This window comes from Pelodiscus sinensis, chromosome 4, assembly GCF_049634645.1.
Source record: "Pelodiscus sinensis isolate JC-2024 chromosome 4, ASM4963464v1, whole genome shotgun sequence".
Taxonomy (NCBI): domain Eukaryota; kingdom Metazoa; phylum Chordata; order Testudines; family Trionychidae; genus Pelodiscus; species Pelodiscus sinensis.
This window is the reverse complement of record NC_134714.1, coordinates 127,177,199-127,192,602: the sequence shown is the minus strand read 5'-3', so window position 1 is coordinate 127,192,602 and position 15,404 is coordinate 127,177,199. Positions and strand designations below refer to the sequence as shown.

Here is a 15,404-nt window from a genome sequence, read left to right as displayed (position 1 = left end):
TCCCCTCATTGTACTTAGACCCAGAGTACGCGAGAAAATCAACACAGAGCCAGGCTGATCCTCCTAGCGCTTGCCTGGTCCCACCAGCCTTGGTTCCCTTTTCACCACCGAATGTCTCTGTGGCCCCCACATGTCCTTCCCAAGACTTTCTGACTGTTATGCTGGGACTCCCCCCTCAGGCTTACATCCCTGTCATCATCAGGGGTGGCCTGTCAATGACCCTTAACCTTTTCCCCTAAATCCAATGCTCCCCCCTTTCCCACTCCCCTTGACTTGCTATTTTCCCATGGTACTTTTCGATCTGCCCCCGTTCAGTGGGGCTCTCTTGGCCTACTGCTCTGCAGAGAAGGAGGGGGACTCAGGCCTGCCAACACTCCAGGTCCCGGCCCAGGACCCTAAAGGCAGCGACGTGGATCACTGTCTGGTTGGTGGGGTGCTCCCCGTAACTCACCAACCCTCGGGGAGGGAGTTGCACCTTCTCCCATCTCCGTCCTGTGCCACTTCCTCCTTCCCGCGATGGTCGTCGGCTCGGCCTGATCTGTCTCGGGTCCTCCGTGGCTCTCTCTGCCAGTGCTCTCCTCCAGCTCTCCCCCGGCTTTCCTCCAGTACTCTCCGTACTCTCCCCCAGCTCTCTGCCCGTCCTCTCTAGGCACTCCCCGGCTCTCCTCCCCCGTTGGTGGGGGCTCGGGTGCCATTTTAAATGGCCGCCAGATGCGGCCACATTAGGCCCCTCCCCGTGCGGGCTGATGACATTGTCTAACGTTGCCCCCGGGCCAGCCTCCGCCCGGCCCCTGATGACCCCGGAACAGGCCGGGCAAGATCACCAGGGTGCCGCACAGGTGTCCCCTCCTCCAGACTCCCGGTGGCACACTTGCCACTGAGCGCCTCCTCCGGAGGCCAAGAAGTGCAGGGCACCGTGGACTCCACTTGCTTGGAGCCCGGTGCCACATCACTCTGACCCAGAACCATGGCTTCCTCCTACAGCCCCAGCCCCTGCACCTAACCGCATGGTTCCTAGCTGGTTGCGTGCATCCAAAGATTTCTGCTTGGTTCAGGTTAAAGACATCTTGATTCACAGTAGAAGGGATACCACCCAAGCTACTTACCTCTCTAAACAGCAAAGGTGCTCTGCTAATCAGATCGACCCATATGCAGCACCTCTTCATCAGATCCTCGAGTAGATGCTTTACCTGAAACAGAGGGCTCTAGCCATTGCGTCCTTAATGGTGCAACTCATGGCACTCCATAGACAGCACTTTGGGGTTTGCCCACCTGTGACAGGGCAGCCCCCGCACCCCGCACTAACCGGGCGCCGTCCCTGGCATGCTGGGGAGAAGCGGCGGCTCCGCGCCGGCTCCTGCCCTGCACGGCTTGTTCTGCCACGGGCGGGGCCGAGCGGGGGACCCGATCAGCTGCGCCTGGCTGCACCGCTGCTTCCACGGCCGTGCAGGAACGCCGGGGCGCTGACACTGCCCCGTGGTGCCGACCCACGCAGGTGCCCCCGTGAGGCAACCATCCCCAGAAGAGGGGGCGTTCCCGCCCCGCTATGGAGGACGTCATTGTGGCGGGACGCTTAAAAGAAGCGTCACCGCCAAAGCAGGAGAGAGGAAGGCGCGCAACCGGAAGGAGGACGCCAGGACTGAGGCACCTCGGACCCTGTCTGTGCAGACCCTCGGGACCCAGTCGGCACGGCGGCACGGCGGGGGAGGTAGGAAGCGACCCAGGGCAGGGTGTTGGAACCCGGGGGGTTGGTGTGTTTAGGGGGTTACGTCCACTTTGAAGATCCAATACTGAGAACTGCTGGCTTCCCAGCAAACAGTCTAAGGCATCTTGCACTTGAGGCACAGGGTACTGGTCAAGCACAGTACAGCTGTTTAGGGTACAGTAGTCAATACACATCCTAATTTTCCCATTCTTTTTACAGACCACTACAATGGATGAGGCCTATGGGCCATAGGACTCTGTAATGATGCCACTTGCAGCCAGCTCCTGAAAATGATGTCACATCTTCCATCTAAGGCTACATCTACACTACAGTGCTATTTTGGGATACCAGAGATATCCCAAAATAGCTATTCCATGTCTTTTCAGCGTGCCTGTTATTTCAAAATATAGTGGTTCACTATTCTGACATCCCTGTAAACCTCCTTTCACAAGGAGTGAGGGACTTTTTGGAAGAACGATTTATTTTAAAATAAGAGCTGTGTAGCCAGCGCCTAATTTGAAAATAAACTATTTCTAAATTAGATAGAAATAAGGTATGTAATTTGTGTAGCTCAAATTGCATAGCTTATTTCGAGCTATGAGTGCAGTGCAGACGCACCTGAGAGTGAGTAGTCTTTCTAGATCTCCCCCTGAAAGGTAGAGAGTCATGTAGTCTGATGTAGTGCTTGACCTCTTTTGCACATCCCCCTCATGCTGTGAGAAAACCTTGGCTCTTTCACAAAATTTCTTCCACAGGCAGTGTCACATTACCGAATTGGAGGGAAACAGCCAGATCGCTGCTGTACCCCTAGGTGAGGGTGTTGGCCCCAGAAATTGGTATAAAAGGGAGCCATGTGGGGTATTGAATGGGAGCTTATTGTTTGCTGATCCTGTGTACGCTATTTATGTGAGTGTATAATGTCTATGTGTGTAGGTAGGAATCTGTAATCTGTGTGGAAGCTGAATATTTCTCTGAATGTGGTTAAGCATTGCTATGGACAGGCTGAGTAGCGAGGCCCTGTAGGACAATGGCACTTGATGGGCCAAGGACACACCCAAAGAATGGGGGCTGTCACCTGAGAGCAGCCAGCAGGAAACACAGAGATTGGCCTCTGACCAGGTGACCTGCTGCATACAAGAAGAGGCCAGGAAGGAGGTATAAGGAGGCCATGTGGTCGATGCCATTTTGTCTTCAGCTCAGCACTTCATCCCAGAGGCAGCATTGCAGGGATTGAAGGGCCCGAAAGACCTGTGGACCCATCCTGATCTTAGGATGTGCAATAAGAACTTTTGAACCAGCAGCTGCAACATCTCTGCTAGAGCCTGCATCGAGAACTGGGAGATTCGGTGCATGTAACGTACTATTCTTTAACAACCTTACTCTCATGCTTTTCTTTCTTGTGTTAATAAACCTTTAGTTGTTAGATGCTAAAGGATTGGCCCAGCGTGATTTGTGGGTAAGGTCCAGAGGGTAAATTGACCAGGGATCTGTGGCTGGTTTCTTGGAACCGGACAGAACTTGTCCGGGGTAGGTGGGATTGGGTGCTAGGACCCCCCACCTGTGTATGAGGCCCGGGGCCATCTGGGGCACGGATATTGCTGGGGTGTCGGAGGGGTTTTGCTCGTGAGGCTTCAGGCAGGTTGATGAAGCGCTCTGTGGGACTGGTTTGTGGCCTGTTTGGAGAGGTCACCAGTCTGGGAGCTGTAAGGAGCCCCGGATTTGAGCAATTCGCCCTGAGCGGATTCCCTCAGCTGTGCCCAGACACGGCCCGGTCCATCACAGGCAGCCCTTCCACTCCTTGGAGATTTGCCAATGTCCAAAGTTAAACTTTGCTGGATGTATTGTTAGAACTTGAGTTTCACACTGGGGTCTTACAATTGATTCAGGCTCAAAGAGGTCTGTTACTTTGCCCTTGCTTCACAGCTATATCATGGCTTGTTTTACTCAGCAATCAGTATAAACACCTTTTCCTGAAATACCGCCCCCTCATCTTGCCCTGGGGCCTGCAGTGGCTGTCGGCCCTGTTTGCTGGAGGGGAAACTACGGAGGAGCCTGGTCAAGATGTTGCCAGTAACATGGACCTGTCTTTCCCCCCATCTGCCACTTCCTGGAACAGGGGTGGAAGCGGGGCAGAATGTTCTCTCCCCATGGATGGGGGGGGGGATGGTTGGCTTTGGGTAGGCACAAGCTCAGTGGATAACATGGAGGGGGCGGGTCTGTCCCGACAAGCACAGGCTGCCCCCACCTCACTCAACCCTTGTGTCTTCCAAAGTCCAAACCCAGCACCAATTCCTGCTGCTCACCCAGCGTAGCCAGCTGGCTCCATGTCAGCCTATCAGAGAGCTGGTAGCTCTGCCTCCCTCCACGGCTTCAGGCCTGAGGGTGGCATCACCAGCCCCTTCTCCCCTTCCCCGTGCTGAGGGTCACTAGTCCCAGAAGCCCCACCCAGTCAGGCTGCTATGTGTATGGAGTCCTGAGCCCCTGACTGGGCTATGCTGCCACACAGCTTACAGGGAACCCTGGAAACCGGCCTGCGTTTCTAACCTGAGTAGTACTTGTAATCCTGCTGGCCCCAGCACAGGAAGGCTCTAAGCCCAGAGACATGAGGGTTCAAACCTAGGCCACACTGTCCAAGCCACAATTCACCAGCCAAGCTATGGTCCCTTCCTTCCTTTAGCTCTTACTCTTTGATGCTGGATTCCAGCGAAGTAACACATGTGATGCTGGGTCACTGTGGATCCTGACTGCCTTGCTCCTCGTGGGTAACAAACCACGACACCCCATCCCCAAGGGATTCCAGCTCGTCATAGGCCAGACCCATTTGAAATCCCAGCCACAGCATGGGCAAAACAGTCAGAGAGGGTAGGGGACAAGGCTGGGGGAGACACAGACCAGAGGCCAGGATGCAGCCAGGGTGAAGGCTCAGAGACAGTTAGCAGAGCTGCTGTGCAAAAGCCCGGGGCCTGGACAATAGGGGATGTGGGTTGGGATGGAGGAGAAACAGCAAAGCTGGTTGCCTGTGCCTCACTCCTGGCCGTCCTCATGTTTCTTCAGAATTTTATTCCACTGGCTGTAAGAAATTGTCTTGCCCCCACCCCATTGAAGGAACCCAATGGTACCATGTGACTTCACACATACGTCCCTGGCTCCTGGACAGGCACAGACTCTGTTAATGGTTCATTAGCTCAAGTATAAGAGGCTGGAACAGCTCACGAGGGAAAGGACCAGATGCTGCCAGGCAGGGACCTCACTGCCCCATAGGCACCCTGTTCCCTCCTCCTCCCCAGGACTGCTTCTTACTCTGGCACAGAGGCTGCCCAGGTGAGTGGGAACTAATTGGGTAACCCTGGGCCTACACAGACCTCCTCCGGCATGGCTGGGGCCAAAGGCAGGGATTGTTATTGTAGGGCTCTGAGGAACATAGGAGCTGTACCCAGACTGGTGTATCATCATAGGTTTATTGTTGCGGGGATGAGAGGTTACAAACACCCTGCCTGCTTCTGGTTAGTTGGGGGTGGGGGGATGGACGCACATAACGGATGGGATTCTCTCCTCCCCTCCTCCAGGTACCTCCCCACCACGCCCCCTGGAAGCTGCCAGGGCCCGTCCAACCGGAGATGCTGCTCCTGAACTGCTCCTCCAAGCTGCATCAACTGGAGGTGACACTGAGGAGGCGCCTACCTGAGACATTGCAGGTGACATGGCTATGCCTAGCCCCACTGCCCATACCCCCAGGACAGGACTGAACACCCTCAAATGGGGCAGGAGCAGCAGAAAGCCCCCCACTCCTCCCCACACGCACACGCTCAGGAGATGGATTTGAGACCAAGAAGGGAGTGGTAGGTGCTTCTGTCCCATGTGGTGGATGAAGGGGGAGCATGATGAAGGGGGAGCATACCGCCCTCCCCTCCAGCACTGGCTCTTCTCCCAGCCACCAGCTCCTCCCTCACCCTCGTGTCTGCCAAAGTCCAAATCTAGCAACCATTCTGGCTGCTCACCCAGCATACCCGGTGGGACCGCCCCAGCCAATCACAGGGCAGTTGGCTCCATATCAGCCAATTACAGCACAGGTGGGCTCTGTGCCAGATACTCACTGCATGGACTGGCTTTGTGCCAGCCAATCAGAGAGCTGGGTCACTCTGGGGTCTTCCACGGGTCTGTGCTCATTACGTGGCTCAAGTGTCGGGGGGAGGGGGGTCACCGCCCTCTTTGTTCTCCCCTCCCTCCATCCACCCCCACCTGCACTCGTGGTACAATTCAGGGGTCAGACCTCAAAACCAGGAGAGCAAAGGCAAGGTGGGGGGAAGGATGCCCCCCCCCAGCTCTATCCTCCATTTCCCTGCCCCATGTCTCCTGTTAACACTTACCCCTCCAAATCCTTGCACACTCTCTGCCCCGCACACTGATCCCTAGTGCACCCCCCCACAAATCCCTTCTCTTTGCTGCTCCCCACATTCCCCTCCCCCCTTACTCTTTGTTCCCCAAAACCTGGGCAACTGGCTTTCCTGGGCTTGGCCCCCTGAAATTGTTGTGGGGCCGTGACCATCGACTAAGGGCAGCCTGTGGTGTTACAGGCAGTCCCCGGGTTACATACAAGATAGGGACTGTAGGTTTGTTCTTAAGTAGAATCTGTACGTAAGTCGGAACTGGCGTCAGCCGCTGCTGAAACTGATCAGTTTCAACCGTGGCTGAATCTGGACGCCAGTTCTGACTTACATACAGATTCAACTTAAGAAACCCAGGCGTCCCCAAGTCAGCTGCTGCTGAAACTGATCAGCGGCTGATTCCAGGAAGACTGGGGCAGAGCAACTCTGCCTCGGGCTTCCTGTAGTCAGCGCTGGTCAGTTTCAGCAGCGGCTGAGTTGGGGACGCCTGGGGCAGAGCAGCTGGGGTGCTGCTGGGTTGGTCCGGAGCGGCACTGCGGGACCAACCCGGCAGCCCCCAGCTGCTCTACCCCAGGGGTAGGCAGGAAAAGCCTGGTCTGCTGGGGGGGGCACTAGTTGTACCCCCCCCAGCAGACCAGGGAGACGGGGGTGGCGGGACTGCCCAAGTCCTCCACGGCTTTGCTCCGTCTCCCTGGTCTGCTGACCTGGGAGACGCGGAGCAAAGCCGCAGAGCACACGGGCAGCGGGACAGTCCAGGCATGCCTGGGCTGTCCCGCTGCGGGCGTGCTCCAAGGTTTTGCTCCCCATCTCCCTGCAGGAGAGGGACAGGATCCTAATGAGGAGGGGGACAGGAGCAAAGCCTCCCAGGTGGCAGGGGTCCCGCCGCCTGGGCGGCTTTGCTCCCGGTCTGCTGGGGGGGGGGTCCAGCGGCTTTGCTGGACCCCCCCCCAGCAGACCAGGGAGACCGGGAGAAGCTGCTAAAGGGGCTGACATGAGAAGGTGGCCGTTTTGAAGGTGGCAGAAAACTCTTCCAATGAGCAGAAGATCATAATAAAGGCCCCCCCCCATAGATATCGGGAGTAGGGCTAGATTAAGACATGCTGAGGCCATAAACTATGGCAAGTTTAAGAGGCCCCATAGCATTACCAAAAAATGAAATTTAGTTTAGTTTTGTTTTTTAATTTAGAGGCCCCTCATAATCTAAGGCCCTAACCTGTAGTTTACTTATCTTGTGCATAAATCTAGCACTGATCCGCAGGCTCCTGATAGGGGTGAGAGCTGGAATTGCTGCTGCACCCCTGCCTCTGACCCACCCAACTCCTTCTTGTCTCTGGCAGGTCTACGGTGCTGTCAGGACCATAAATCGCGGGAACCCGGTCGCACAAGAGGTGCTGGTGGATTCATGGCCAGACTTCAAAGCCATCCTCACCGGGCCACGCAAAGAGGTGCCACCCCACAGCCCCCCGTGCTGCGCCTGGGGGGGCCTGGCTCTCTCGGGTGCTGGCGAGTGACATTTTCTTCCCATCATGTGGCGACGAGGCTGAGGCAGGGATTAGGATCTTTCCCATCCAGAGCCGTGGTTTTCAATGTTTTCGAGTTCAGGACCCATTTGTAACTCTTTATGGCCTATCAGGACTCAGTCAATTGTCTGGGGTGGAGGCCTTGGGAGGTTTCTGTCAGATTTTGCCTCCCCCCCCCCCCCACACAGGAGATTTGGTCCTGCCCTGCATTCGCCCCACAATGGCAGCTCCAGCGCTGTGAGGCTGGCAGGCAACCTGTTGACAAGGGGATAAAGGCGCCAGTTGCCCTGGGGCCCCGCAGTACAAAAGGGCCCAGCTCTCCTGCAGCAGTAGCCGGAGGCCTGGGCCTTTTAAATCACTATGGGAGCACAGTATGGCCCGCTCCTGGTAACACTGAGGGCTGCCTGGGAGAGGCTAACTCAGGGGCAGGCAAGATCAGGTCCATGGGCTGAATCTGGCCTGCCAAGCCTTTTGATTTGGCCAGGAAGCAGTGCCACTGGCACTGGTACAAGGAGGGAGGAAAAGGTTTCACGGGGCTCCTCCTGCCCCCCAGCATAATCTCTCAACTCCCGTTGGCCAGAAACCGGCCAATGGAAGCTGAGAGATTTTGCTGGGAGCAGGGGGAGCATGGAAAGTTTCTCCCTACTCCTCCCCACAGCACAGAGAGTCACAGGCACAGCCAGCCAGCCAGCTCTGGGGCTGCTGGGGGGACGGGGGGAGCCTTTCTGAGAGCGCTGCTGGTCTGGAAATGCTTAGGGAAGTGCCTCCCAGCCAGAGTCTGTATTTGGCACCCCATTCCCCCTCTCAACTACCTCCTGCACCCCCTCCTACATCTTTCCCCAGGCCAGAATCCTCTCCTGCACCCCGATCTCCTGCCCTAGGTTACCACCCAAACCCTCTGCACCCTCTTCCCTCAGGTCACAACTCCCCTCCCCCCCGACCCTGCATCCCTGCGATGGGGTGAGGTCACAGAAGACCCCTTGGGGGTGCCTCCTGGAGTGCAGACATGACCACTGCCGCTCACCTTCCTGCACCCTGGGGCTTTTCACTGCGTGATCCTGCGGAGCCAGCTCCGTTGGTCTCCCCCAGCGGAGGTCCTGAGCTGAGATCGCTGCCCCCTCCCCCCTAGGGTTGCCAGGTGTCTGGTTTTGAACCAGACACTCCGGTATTTGAGCTTTCTGTCCGGGAAACAAATGAGAAAATATAAATATAAATGTCCAGTATTTTCTAATTAAGTACGTTTTATTATTATCATCAGTATCAGTACGTAGGTGCATACTGCCTGGCTGGTAAACATGCTCACACTGCGTGAGCATGTCTACCAGCCAGGCAATACGCAACTACGCAGTAGAGAGGAAGAGGGTGGGGGCAGGGCTGGGGCAGGATGGAGTCCCCAGGGCCGGACTTGCCTGTGCGCCCTGCCGGGACCGTGCATGGGATGGGCAGCATCCAGACCAACCCCACTCTCCACTAGCCAGTCCCCCCCCGGCTAGCCCTGCTCCCCCGACCCCCTCCCAGCCAGCCCCGCTCCCCCCAGCCAGCCCTGTTTCCTGCTGGCCAATTCTTCCCTGCTCTTCCCTCAATCTCCCCTGGCCAGCCCCACTCCCCCTGACCTCCTCCCGGCCATCTCCCCCTCCCCCATCTGAGATCAAGTGTGTCTGGTATTTGTTTGAAATCATCTGGTAACCCTACTCCCCCTGACCCCCGAGAAGCAGAACAGACACTGAACCTCTTCAGGTCCAAGAAGGGTGCAATTTTGGGCCCAGCTTCCTGGGATACCACTCCCCAAATGGGACCAAACCCCCCCAATGAATTACCTAGGTAAGTTTTAGCAATGAAAGGGGGAATGTGGACACTGGTTGCCCCTCCAGGTAACAATTATTTACACTGGGTTTGATAGAAAATAAAAGTGATTTTATTAAGTACAAGCAGTAGGATTTAAGTGGTAATAAGTGAGACCAGGCAGAGCAAAGTAGGTTACAAATCAAAAGAAACAAAACCGCTTGGCTAATTCTCCACTGAAACCTCAGTACAAACTTTTCAAACTCACCCTAAAACCTCTTTTCCAGCTGCCCCTCCAAACCAGGGTTGTCTCCAGCCCAGCCAAAAGACCCAGGCCCCTGTTCTTTTTTAAAGAATTGAGGCCACTCCCTACCAACCACTGCTCAGACTTAAGGACAAAAGAGATTGTTAAAAGTTGCTCATCAAGACATTGAGAGTAACACCCTCCATGTCTCTTATTCACACATTTAAAACCCACAAAGTATTCCCCACTCCATGGCTACATCTAGACTGGCATGATTTTCCACAAATGCTTTTAACGGAAAAGTTTTTCCGTTAAAAGCATTTGCAGAAAAGAGCGTCTAGATTGGCACGGATGCTCTTCCGCAAAAGCACTTTTTGCAGAAAAGCGTCCATGCCAATCTAGACGCGGTTTTGCGCAAGAAAGCCCCGATCGCCATTTTTGCGATCAGGGCTTTTTTGCACAGAACAATACTGCGTTGTCTACACTGGCCCTCTTGCGCAAAAGCATTTGCGCAAGAGGGCTTTTGCCCGAACTGGAGCAGCGTAGTATTTCCACAAGAACACTGACAATCTTATATGAGATCGTCCGTGTTCTTGCGGAAATTCAAGCGGCCAGTGTAGACAGCTGGCAAGTTTTTCCGCAAAAGCAGCTGCTTTTGCGGAAAAACTTGTCAGTCTAGACGCAGCCCCATATGTCTAACTTTACACACACACATGATACATACATCAAAGTAAGATAAACAGAACTAGAGCATGACATGAAGATCGATGGGTTACATGAAATAATTAGCTCAAAGCACCTTTGAGTTATGCATATTCAAGTCCATAATTCCATTTCATAAAGCATGGGGGGGTCTGTCACAATCCCTTTCTGCATCCCATCCCCAAGCCAGAATCCTGTCCTGCTCCCATATTCCTTACCAGACCCTGCAGCCCAATCCCTTGTCCCAGGTCATAACTCCTCCATCCCGGACCCCACACCCTCTCCGTTGAAAAGCACGGCCCTTGGCCACTTATCAAAATCTTGGAGTGGCCCCTCATCAAAAAGTATTCCCCCCCACTGCATTAGCCCCAGCCCTGCCCCTTCTGCCTTAAACCCCGCCCCTTCCAAGCAGCATGGGGTCAGGACCTCCCCACATTGACCAGGGGCCTGATGAGTCTGCCAGGCCCGCTACTGGCTGTATTGGCTCTTCATTCTGGCCATTGCAAACTCCGGAGCTGCAGCACTGCACGGATTTGGTCCCACCCCCATCATGACCTGACACAGTGCCTCTCACTCAGATTTGATCTGCCCAGACTGCCATCACTACGACCGCCGAGCTAGCCAAACCTGAGTGGTGCTGGGACTCCCGACCTTGCAGTGCCTGGAGTAGGAAGGCAAGTCCATCCAGTGCCATGGGACAGCAGATGGCAGCTGACCCTTTGAAACATTCTGGCAACTCATTCTTGGGTCTCAGCTCACAGGCTGAGAAACCCTGCGCAGAGGAACCCCAGGGTGAAAGACAGGCTGGGTCCGGGGGTCGGGGATCAGTCTCGGAAGTTCCCCACTTGGCTCCATGTCTCCCTAGCAGGTGGCATTGGACAGCTCTGACTTCTACACCAGCATGTATGCAGGATACTACCGGGACCTGGGTGCCTACCGGGAGCTGCTGAGCAGGGCTGTCAACTGGGATCACGCCTTCTGTATCCATGGTAATGTGGAGTCCACAGCACTGGGGAGAACTCCCAGCAATTGAGTATCTGTCCTATCAGGGCTAAACACCCGGATCTCACCCTACAGTACCAGCCCCAAACTCCTCCGCTCCCCCTAGGTTGCAAGGATGCTCTCAGGAGCCCTATGGGGCAGCCCCTTGCCAGAGCTGGGCTGCGGTCTGGTGAGTTTGGAAGCTCAAACTCCTGCCCCACCTGGCCCCTGTACCAGGCTGGGCTCCCCACATACATGGGCCCTTTTCTCATCACCCTTCACTCCCTGTCCCCATGGCTCACAGCCCATGGCTGCCTCCTGCAGGGCTCCGTGACGGGCTGTACGAAGCCTCCAGGGACATTGCCAAGGACAAGGGGGTCAAGCTGGAAGTGTTCCGCTATTTCGCTTACTTCCACCCGGATCCCAGCTCCATACCCGAGATCCGGTCAGTGTCTGCCTGCGCCGCAGGGCCCCACGGTGGAGGGGAGTGGTGGAGCAGGGAGCAGCCTGAGAGGCGGGGCCACTGGCCAATATGATGCTGGGATGTCCAGTCTCTGGCTGGCTGTTGTGCACAATCCCTGTGGGGTTGGTAGTGAACCCAGCCTCAGCCCAGGAACTGCAGGGGAGGGAGAGCCCTGTTCAGCTGCTGCCCAAGGTCCCGAGCTCTCCCCAGAAACCCAGAACCAAATGGCATCTGTGCCACCAGTGGGGCCCCACACGCAGCCCCTAGGGAAGGGCAATCCTGCCATTAGCCATCAGCCTGGCAGGGTTTGGGCAGCAAGGGGCTGAGCCCCCCCCCCCCCCCCATCCCTGCACCATGTTCCACCTGGCACAGGGGACATTAGGCAGAGCTGCCCCAGTGCAGGTTAATGAGGAATGGTCTCCATGTCCCATTCCCCACCCTGCAGAGCCAGCCAATTCCCCCTCTACTTGGTGTTAGCATGTCACTCTCCTGAGTCCCTGGAGTTTGGCTGGAACTTTTACGGAAATTCCCCCTGCCTTGAAAGGCCTCCCCACTCTGATTGGCTGCTCTTCCCTGTAAGTCCTCTGAGAGAGGCAGCCAATCAGAGTTGCTATAGTCAGATATTTTCCTCCCTTCTGCACCTAATGGGGGCCAGAAGGACCCCAGCAGGTGCAGAAGGGAAGCTGGGAACAGAGTTGGCAGGCCCCTGGATGTAGAGAGAACTGATGAGGCAGAATGAATTGCTGGGCAGGAGATCCGCCCTGGGAGTGTTGGCAACACTGATTGTCACACCCAGGGGTCAGGGGTGTTCAGCGACCCAGGAAGACCCACAATCGCAGCATCTTTTTAAAATATCCCTATTGAGGCCTGACTCCTGGGCCCTAAAACTTGGAGTTTGGTCCTGCTGCTCTCTGCCCCACCAGGCTGGATCCGAACATGAGGCTCTCAACCCTGGATGTCTCCCACCTCGACGTGATGAACGAGAACTGGCCCTATGGGGGGAACAAGTACAGCAGGAGGTTCATGGACAGCCTGATCCGCCACTTCCCGAACTTCTGCCTCCTAGACTCTGCTGGCCAGCTGGTCAGCTGGAGTATTTCAGACACGTATGGAGCCATGGGTCGTAGCGTCACTGTGCCCCAGCACCGGGGGCGCGGTTACAACGGGGTGCTGAATAATGTATTAGCCAAGCGGCTCCATGCACTAGGCTATCCCAGCTACGGCCACGTGGCCGTGGACAACTACACCATGCAAAGGCTGCAAGAGCGGCAAGGCTTCCACCGCCAGCCCAACTTGTGCCACTTCATCCTCCACAACGCAGCGCTGTACAGAACCCCCACGCTAACCCCCAAGCCAGGACCAGCCACAACCCCCGCGTGAGTCCCCAGCCTAGCCATTAAGGGGCTCAGGGAAACCCAGGGCAGGGGGTGGAAGAACCTGGGGACCAGTATTACACCCAGTGGAACCAGTAACATCTCCCAGCTACAGCCCCACGGGGGATCTGCTACTCTTCTGAGGTTCATAACCTGCCCTCCTTGGTAGAAGCTACCCCCCCAGCCCATACACACAGCACCCCATCCCACTTCCCCTGCATTGCCCCACCCCACTTCCTCTGCCAGACACCCCAGCCACAGCTCAATGATCTTCCATCCAATCAAGCTAAGTATTCACCTGCATTTGCTCTGCTTCTCCTCCCTTGCATTCCCTGGGGTAGCCTGCTCCCCATATTACATCTCACTATTCTCCAGATGTATCAGCCTCTGTGAGACATCTCCGATCTCCCTCTATACTCCCCCATCACATCTCTGCCTGGGGCAGCCTGCACTCATCAGATCTATCCTGATCCCCTAGATGATACAGATACCACAGTTTTAAACAGGGTGGGAAGGGGCCGTGCAAAATTGGTCTCCAGTAAGTAACATCTCCTTGAGAGGGGTGTGCTGGGCCTCAAGGTCAAGTCTGTCTCAGTAACTCAAGGGTTAAATATGACCCGGGGATGCTCATCATCCTCAAACCAAACTTCACTGTCCCCCAGGACTCCTTACCTGAGGTTACACCCAAAAGCAATCCAGACCTGTTCAATTCAGCACCAATCAGCCAAGGCACCCACATTCCCTTAACTCCACGCACTGTCATTGGCTGATAGTAGGAACCATTTCATGCTTTGTGATCCCAGCTGCAATTAAACTGATTGCTACAGACACCTTTGAGCAGTGTTTCTTAAACCTTTTAAGACCACGAAACACCAAACATTTTTTTTATTTTTGAGTAATACCAAGGATTTTGAACTCTGTTGTTCTCCGTGGCACACCTCTGACTGCCGGAACACAGTTTAAGAAACACTGTCTTTGAGTGTTTCACGGCCTTGCTTCCTGGCACGGCTGGGACCATGTGCATGATGGGAGTGGCAGAATCACAGCTAGGGCCACACAAGTTTCCTGTTTTTCAAATGAAATTTTCCCTGAAAAGGGGCTGTATGTTCCCAGAAAGTGTTGGCTTTGTGTGTAACCTCTGAAGGGCTAAAAGCCAAAGGGATCTGGGTGCGCAACCTGGTCTGGGGACTGGTGTCTGCAGCAACAACTGTCGGGTCAAATATCCAGGGCTTCCTTTTGAAAACTAACCAAGAGCACTGGTTGGAGCCACCCCACCATATTTCTCATGTAAGCAGGTCTGAAGGAATGTGCCCTTTACAGTCAGCTGGAAATGGGGAGAGACCCTGGGTGTGCCTATATAAGCACAATTTGCTCCTGCTTTGCTTAGGTTTGTTGAATATTCAGCTGATGGAGCCACAATTTGCTCATTGTAATCAAGTTGGCTGGTGTTGGGTCACAAATTATATTAAAACTAATTGCAGTGTGTGTGATTATGGTGGGAATATAGAAAAGAAAGACTGCTTAACCTGGTTTAAAGGAGAGAGATACTCTCAGTATAAAGAATGAGACGCTGGGTGTGTGAATGTAAAACACAGCTTACTCCTGTTGACATAAGAACAGCCATACTGGGTCAGACCAAAGGTCCATCTAGCCCGGTGTCTTGTCTGCTGACAATGGAGATGCCCCAAAGAGAGTGAACAAGAAACAGGTAATCATCAGGTGATCCCTTCCCTGTCATCCATTTCCAGCCGCTGACAAACAGAGGCGAGGGACACCATTCCTACCCATTCTGGCTAATAAGTATTGAAAGACCTAACCTCCATGAATGTATCTAGTTCTTTTTTGAACTCTGTTAAAGTCCTGGTCTTCATTACATCCTCTGGCAAGGAGTTCCACAGGTTGACTGTGCACTGTGTGAAGAAAAACTTCCTTTTGTTTGTTTTAAACCTGCTACCTATTAATTTTGTTTGGTGATCCCTTAGTTCTAATGTTATGGGAACAAGTAAATAATTTTTCTTTATTCACTTTCTCCATATCTGTCATGATTTTATAGACCTCTATCATATCTCCCCTTAGTCACCTCCTTTCTCATCTGAAAAGTCCCAGTCTTTTTAATCTCTCTTCATATGGCACCCATTCCAAACCCCTAATCATTTTGTTGCTCTTTTTTTAACCTTTTCCAATGCCAATATATCGGTTGTAAATCCACTGCCTCCAGTGAAACTACACCAGAGGGTAAAATTGGCCTT

General features: G+C 54.5%; 1 protein-coding gene across 2 annotated transcripts; it reads left to right on the top strand.

Annotated features, from left to right (window-relative positions):
* Window positions 1-4,871: 4,871 nt before the first annotated feature.
* LOC102462312 (glycine N-acyltransferase-like protein 3) lies at window positions 4,872-15,175 on the top strand. 2 transcript variants are annotated; one of them, XM_006112960.4, is made up of 6 exons: window positions 4,872-5,026; window positions 5,272-5,400; window positions 7,428-7,535; window positions 11,207-11,327; window positions 11,644-11,764; window positions 12,706-15,175. In XM_006112960.4, the coding sequence occupies exons 2-6, from the start codon at window positions 5,323-5,325 to the stop codon at window positions 13,160-13,162; spliced, it is 885 nt and encodes a 294-aa protein (XP_006113022.1). In that variant the 5' UTR covers window positions 4,872-5,026; window positions 5,272-5,322; the 3' UTR covers window positions 13,163-15,175. The 2 variants fall into 2 exon arrangements, with proteins under 2 accessions (XP_006113022.1, XP_006113021.1); XM_006112959.4 differs by having other exon boundaries at window positions 11,204-11,327.
* Window positions 15,176-15,404: the final 229 nt, after the last annotated feature.

Bases quoted from the DNA above. Each gene is read 5' to 3' on its own strand.
- LOC102462312 (XM_006112959.4), top strand. From the start codon at position 5,323: ATGCTGCTCCTGAACTGCTCCTCCAAGCTGCATCAACTGGAGGTGACA. The intron at 7,536-11,203 runs GTGCCACCCCAC...ATGTCTCCCTAG, and splicing joins TCACCGGGCCACGCAAAGAG to CAGGTGGCATTGGACAGCTC. The intron at 11,765-12,705 runs GTCAGTGTCTGC...CTGCCCCACCAG, and splicing joins AGCTCCATACCCGAGATCCG to GCTGGATCCGAACATGAGGC.